A 7,202-nucleotide genomic window follows, 5' to 3' on the forward strand; every position below is an offset into this window, starting at 1 on the left:
TTTCATGACCCCGACTTGATGTTTCAGGACCCCACTTTGGGTCCTGACCACAACTTTGGGAACCACTGTCTTATGGGACAATCAAGACAAGAATCACATCCAGAAATAAAATCATCAACATATCAGTAACAGAAAAGAGAAAAATTTCCTTCTTTAAAACAATCACAGAGCTCAGCTCTTATATAGACTGCATTATGTTCTCAGTAAAGTCTGTTTCTATCTTAACTCTTCATTTATTTTGACTTCAGGCACATTTTTAAGACAAAAAATATGTATTGTGTAATTTTCTAACTGTTATTATTTCAAACAAACTGCAGACATGTGTTAATATTTGGAAAATATGTACTTTTACTCTTTTTACACTTTTTCTATACTGTAGAAAACCATCTATCACTCTTATTCTACATTACTGCATTACTGCACCTTATTCATAATCATCTACCTCTACAATGCTGCTGTCGTATTATTACTTAATATTAACTTTGAAAACTGTTGTCACATAGTTTTTTGTTAAGTGAAGTATAACGTGAATCTTTCTGTATATTGTGTAATGTGTGTGAATTATATAAGTGTCTGTACAGTGTTGATACTAGAGAGACACGAACTGCCGGAAACAAATTCCTTGCTTGTGTCAACATACATGGCCAATAAACCTGATTCTGATTCTAATTCTTTTTGAGTTGTATAAGAGAAAAAACTGTTTCTTTCAGTCATTTTGTAACCAACATTAAAACCTATAAATGAGGTGAACAAAAGTTATGTTAACCATCCCCACGTATCACTTCATGAACATTAAGACTTATTTACTCAATCACTTTAATCAAGGGAGTGGTGGGGCAGAGGTTAGAGAAGGTGACCCTGTGATCAATAGGACATCATTTCAAATCCCCTGGCTGTCGAATCAGACATGTAGGTGGGAAAAGTAAAGTTTTCATTTGCACCACTGAGAAGTGGTTTTGTCAGGAAGGGCWTCTGGTGTAAAAACAGTTGCCAAATCTCCGCAAATTAATAAGCTGTGACAACACCTGAAGCAAGCAACCAAAAGGAAAAWAAAAGAAAAATCAATACTTCAATGCTGTTTTTATTAACATCAAAGTCAGGGATGTCTGTACATAAAAATAAAAAGCACACTTCCACATGCAGAACTTTTACTGAACTTTAAAAAGGCCTCATATCCTCTTGTTCTAGTAAATTAAGTAATGTTGTGCATGTGAATAAAGCTGCATGTTCACATTTATTTTTTTCCCTCTTCACTCAGTGTAAAGCACTGATTTTTAACCTCGTGATTTAAACCCACTCGTGTTCACATCTGACAGCTGCTGTTACTGAGAATGCAGGAGGTGAAGGTTTGTGAGACGATGAAGCAGAAACAAAGAGAGAGGTGAACAGAAAGCTGGCTTCCTCAAAMAGAGCGACACGTCTCCTGACTGAAGTCAGTCCACTGAAACGTCCAGCCCACCTCCCTCTCTCCAAATGCCTGTTTTTGATGCCTTGTGGCAGCGTGGCGGTGGAGTCACGGAGGGCTGTGCGTGGGCGCTCAGCCAATTTACTGCACTCGGCCCGTTTCCGCTGCAGCCACAAACAACAAAGTCACCGTGACTAACAACTCTGGAAAAGTGGCTAATGGCTGAGCTGATTAGATGTTAGATTCCCTCATGGATAAAACATGATGTGTGGTATTTATAGGGTGTGTGTGCACGTTTCCTGCCCATTAAATTAACAAGAAAACTTTGCAAAGACTTGGAGAAAACTTTCTCAAAGAAACCACATGCTGGCAGAAAGTGCACAAAATCAGTGGGTAAAAACAGCCAAAAACAACAAACAAGATGTAATCCTAAAATACAAAAACACACAAAGTGTGCAAGCACACACTGACCACAGTCAGCTAAAAATATCAAGATTTTTTTAAGCTCCTTTCATGCTGAATAAAATCTAAGATCTGATTTTACTCTGAGTGTTTCCATCTTGCAGTGAAACAAACTTCATAATCTTTGTTGTTTTTTTCGTTGTTGCATAATGAACTATGTTGCAAACAGTATTTCTGTATGACAACAATAAAATAAGGGTTTACTTTTATTAAATAGTTGTAAAAATTCTGATTGATTTTTTGTGCAATGTCATCTAMTGTTTTATTAGTTGTTGTTGTTTTTGTTTTTGTTTTTTCATTTTTATGAATATTCTCAGTTTCATCATTTGTGTGTTTTGTACAATTTCACATCCTGTACCAATCAAATCAAACTGATTTCCATCTTTGTGCATCTTGTAGAAGTTACTGTTTCAGACACATCGACTTCTTTTATCCTGATCATATTATGTTGTATTTTGCACAGATCATGTAACAAACATTTTTAAAGATGTCAGTAAAACACAGCAGCTTCTGAAGAAAAACATATAATATAATGTTTTTTTCTTTTAAAGAACTGTTTAACATTCTTAGAAAGTTTAGAAACAAAGAAAAAAACTTTTCCCCTAAATCTCTAAGTTTTTTTTTTTTCAAAATTAAAGTGATGCTAAAAAAATTGTTACAAAGGTTGCTAATACACAAATTCTGTTTGTTTAAAAGACAGTAATGTGACTGTTTGTGACGAAACAAACCTGCTGTGGTTTGATATTCATGCCATGAGTATAAAATTAATATCAGCTTCCACAGATTTGTTTAAAAACTCCTGAAAAAAAACTGTTTGACATCTAGAATGTGTTATAAGTCGCCATAACCTTCAGATTTTAGAAAACAGAATGAGGTGAAAATWTGAACTTTTTACCTTCCTGACCCCCCTCATGTTTTTCCTGTCAGTGGCCCTGAAAAGACAAACATCCTGGTTCTATGCAGGGACGGAACTAGGCCTTTTTTTGCAGAGGGTGGCAAAGGGGTGGCCAAGATGTGTATTTATTTCTTTTTTGGGGGGTTGGTGGGGGTACATACAAATAAAGTAAAGTGATCATGGCTAAGAATTAGCCCCCCAAAAAATAATAAATAAAAAACAGCCTTTTTTAGACATTCAAAGCTGAAAATTAGTGGAGAAAATAGCCCAAAACCATCTTTAACAATTTCTAAATGCTAATCAAAATTTGARATAGCCACCAAAGCTAACTTTAAAAGGCTGTAATTCAACCATTTTAAGACTTGTTGAGGTGAAAATCATCGTGGAGTACCTGAGAATGATCACATGCTGACTGCTGAAACTAATCTCAAATTAAGGTATTTTCTAATGTTTATGCTAAGTTTACAAAGGGCCATAATTCAGCCATTTTTAAGCACAGCTCAAACTTTATATAGTTCAGYAGTATCAGAGAACAATCTACCAAAATCTAAATGCATGTACAAAATYCAAGATTTCCACCCACTTGTCAATCATTYGGGGGTGCCCCACCCCTTCAGGCTCCGCCCCTAACTCTATGGGAGGTCTTTTATGATTAGTTCGAACTTTATGATGTTTTAACTGCATGATTTAGTTAAATAAATGTTAATAGTCTGTTTACAGAAAAGTTTGCCAAAGGTCCTCAGACATTTTTAGTTTATTTGTTGCCAGCCTTTCTACCAGGGATCTAATGGCAGATCTACACACCAAATAAATAAAAGTTACTTTCATTGTACCTTCTTCAGTTTGTTTTTGCACGGACTGAGCTGCCTGGTGTAGGTGGTGGCGATGGTGTCAGGCGTCCACACCATCTGCTCACAGGGGAGCTCCAGCTCCCCCAGAGCAGCCTCCCTCAGCCCGGAGAAGTCCCTGCTGTAGACAGCCAGTCTCAGGGTACAGGTGTGCAGCASCTCCACAGAGCCCACCTGCAGCACAAAGCTCTGACTCTGGAGGTCTGGACTGAGGCTGCGCCGCCTCGGAGGTCTCTGCTGCGGGGAGGGGTGAAGGGGTGGGAGGCTGGCCCGAACAAACACCCCACCGCGTCTCCGCCCATCTCCGGAGAGCCCCAGGATGTTGACCGCCAGGGTGCCAGAGGCAGAGCTGAAGAGCAGGGAGAAGTGCAGGACAGGGGGTGGCTTGGAGGAGACAGAGGGGCAGTTGGAGCCATACTGGGACAGACAGGGGTCTCYCTGCTGCGTCAGAGGACTGCTTTCACCGTGAACTAAACTCGCCCCACTCACAGTGCTGCGTCGACCCATCGCCTGGCGGGATTTGGACATGAAACCTAGCTTGGTAAGGGAAGGCAGGGAGGGTCTGCCGTGAGCTGCAGCTTTACTGGGCGAGCAAGGAAGAGCAGGGCTGCTGAGGCGACGCATTGGGAAAGAGGACCTGGGGGACTGCTTGAGCTCGGCCGGCCCTTCAGGGCTGGTGTCAAAGGGAAGAGCGGTGAGGTCATTGTCAGAGGGAAACGAGCCGCTTCTACAGGAGGGGAACTCTAACACGTCTCCGTCCARCTCCTCGTACTGCTGTTTGACAGGCTGAACACACGGAAAGTGAGTCAAGGTCAGAGTCACGCTCTCAGCTGATGGAGGAGACAAAAACACGGCCTCCTTGTCCTTCGGAGACATCCCCTTYTTCCTGCGACAGCAAATGATGCAGCCAAGAACCAGGCCATAGCAGAACACAGCCAGACCCACAGCCAGCAGAATCTGCAGGTGGACTAGAACACAGTTGAAACACAGGTTTAACATGGACACATGGACATCCTCCTCTGAGGTTTAAAGTACCTGAACATGACAAAAAAGTCTTTAACACGTCAGAAATTCAGTTAAACACAAGACGCATGTGGACAAAAATACACAATGCCTTATAATATTTCATCTATCCAACAMAAACATGATAAACCAGGGTTAGAATTGTTGTGAAGAAAGAAAAATGCAACAAATAATAACGTTAAATAATCTCAGAGTGACAGATCAGCTCAGCCTGTGAAGCAAAGAAAAGAGCTCAGAGTGACCCATCACCTCCATTATCTTATGGTGTCTGCTCCTTGATGAGATTAAAGAGGAAATGATCAATAACTGGACTAATGATATGGTTGCAGTCGTTGTTTGTATCCTGAAAATACACCTGTACCATTTTTATACATTATGTGTGTTTATCTTTAAAGAAACATGACATCTTCATTACCGTGTTTCACAAAATGATTATTAAAAAGAAAGAGCGGAGCTGTTAATGCTGGACTTGTACTTATTTAATTAAAAGGTGATTTAGCCAGAGGTTTACATACACTCATTATGGGCATGAATGTCAAATTATTTTGTGGCTTTTAATGATTCAGAAACGGCTCTTTTTMCCTGGAGAAATTACATTACTTTACTGGTTTTTAAGAACAAGAACTTATCCCACAAGTTTGATTTGATTATGTATTCTCTCTTATAGGTACAACTTATTACTTACTTATACAAAATGAAATATTTTCATACACTACCACTAATATTAGAATAAATCACTCTGAATAAATTGTACCTTGACAACAGGCTTTTTGTAATTATCAACAAGCTTCTGACATAATGCTGTCTGGATCTTTGAGCAGTAGTCCAGAAGCATAATGTCATCTAGTTTTATTCAATCAGAAACCAGTTATGATTTGTTGAAGAATTTGGAGATAAACTTCCTTCTTTATTGTCACTTCCACTTTCTGCARCACACCACATCATGATGCTACCACCATCATGCTGGACCAAATAACTCAATCTGCTGCAATCAATCATGGTCACTAATGTGAAGGTAACAGGCCTGTCTTTTCAAGTTAAAAACATTCTTGAATCTAAAGCAATTTTTTAATGATTTTGATAAATGTGTATTTTGAAGCTCCTGATTGTCTAATGAGTTTAAACCTGTCCACCCTGCTTTTTTATATAAAGTTAATTTTATGTTAAAGGTTTTAAGTAAGAAATCAATAACTCAATATTAATACAAAATATATGTTCATAATAAATAAATGTAAATTTCTGWCTGCAACTGTCATGAAACAAATCTAAAGAGTCTTTAAAAACAGGGTTGAAATACTTTAGCCAATGAGCACAGCATGAACAACTAATAATTATTCTGTGTGACAGAGATTTAGCTGAAAGCACTTGTGCATGTTTTAATTCACAACCAACCATAAAGATGAGAGCACTGCTGAAGCAGATGTGTGTGTGCATGTGTGTGTGTGTGAGCCCATGATTTTGCTACTTAGTGGGGATGAATTTTCATGAAATTGCACCCTCATGGGGGCAAAAGCCTGGTCCCCGCAACTTTAGAGGCTGATTTTAGGTGGGGGGATTAGGTTTAGGACCAAGATGTGAATAGAGTTTGTGCTAGATTTAGGGTCAAGTATGTGCTGGAGTGGTTAGTTTTATGGTAAATGGTCTGGGTTAGGCTATAGAAACGACCACTAAATGGATGGAAGTCAATGGAAAGTCCCCACAAGGATAGAGAAACATAGCTGCTGGTGTGTGTGTGTGTGTCCAGTCAGGCAGCTCCTCACACACAACCTCCATGAAGAAATGAAGAGAATCACTGCTGCTTCACTGATGAACAGTGATGTTAGAGGAAATAAATGYAGGTGAGAAATAATTTAAAATGTGTTATTTTAAAACCTTATTTTGAACTTGCTGAATCATGTTATGGGTTAATCTGGCAGTCATAAAACATTAATATGGGTAAGACAGTGAAAGGATGAATGCTGCCAGTTCCTTTTGGAATGTGGAAAAYAGTTTAAAAGTAGCAAAACCTTAAAACAAAATTATCATCAACATAATTATAACATCATCCCAGTGACTGGTTGGGTGAATTCAGAGCTGTCTTTTCTTTTACTTTGTTTTTACTCCCTCCAGGTTACAACTACAGACTTAATTACTCCAACAGAAGCAGAAAACAATGAGCTGAAATAAAAAAGAAAATCTTATGTTATGTTTATTACAACAGACTAAACAAGATGAGTCAAAGGTCCTACCTCCCAGAGTGTACTGAGACATCCTCTCAGTCAGATGTGAGTCAGTGCAGAGAGAAAAGCTTCATCATCATCTGTTCTCTGAACAGGAAACCTCCAGCTGCTAGTTGAGCTTTTATCTGTTTCTGCCTCAGAAGTCCCGCCTTCTAACAAAATGGTCCAATCGGCTTTTTCATTAGCCTACAATGATCTCTGTTAAATCCTGAAGGGATCCAAGATTTTGCAAGTGGCCCAGGTCAGATGCTGCCTCATCGTGTACCTTAAAGCTTACAAAAGTGCAACCTGTTTTAAAAAGACAGACAGAAAGAAAGAAAGAAAGAAAGAAAGAAAGAAAGAAAGAAAGA

The 7,202-nt window shown here is 39.0% G+C and overlaps 1 protein-coding gene across 1 annotated transcript in view; it reads right to left on the reverse strand.

Annotated features, from left to right (window-relative positions):
- LOC106533021 (synaptotagmin-5) overlaps positions 1-6,931 on the reverse strand; it is a gene marked incomplete in the record, with an annotated part of 11,269 nt that extends 4,338 nt beyond the window's left edge. The window contains 2 exon segments of the mRNA XM_014029219.1: positions 3,648-4,578; positions 6,862-6,931. Coding sequence (XP_013884673.1) covers positions 3,648-4,578; positions 6,862-6,883 — 953 coding nt within the window.
- Between the last annotated feature and the right edge of the window lie 271 nt (positions 6,932-7,202).

The sequence above is a fragment of the Austrofundulus limnaeus genome, unplaced genomic scaffold (genome assembly GCF_001266775.1).
Source record: "Austrofundulus limnaeus strain Quisiro unplaced genomic scaffold, Austrofundulus_limnaeus-1.0 Scaffold870, whole genome shotgun sequence".
In the NCBI taxonomy this organism is placed as follows: domain Eukaryota; kingdom Metazoa; phylum Chordata; class Actinopteri; order Cyprinodontiformes; family Rivulidae; genus Austrofundulus; species Austrofundulus limnaeus.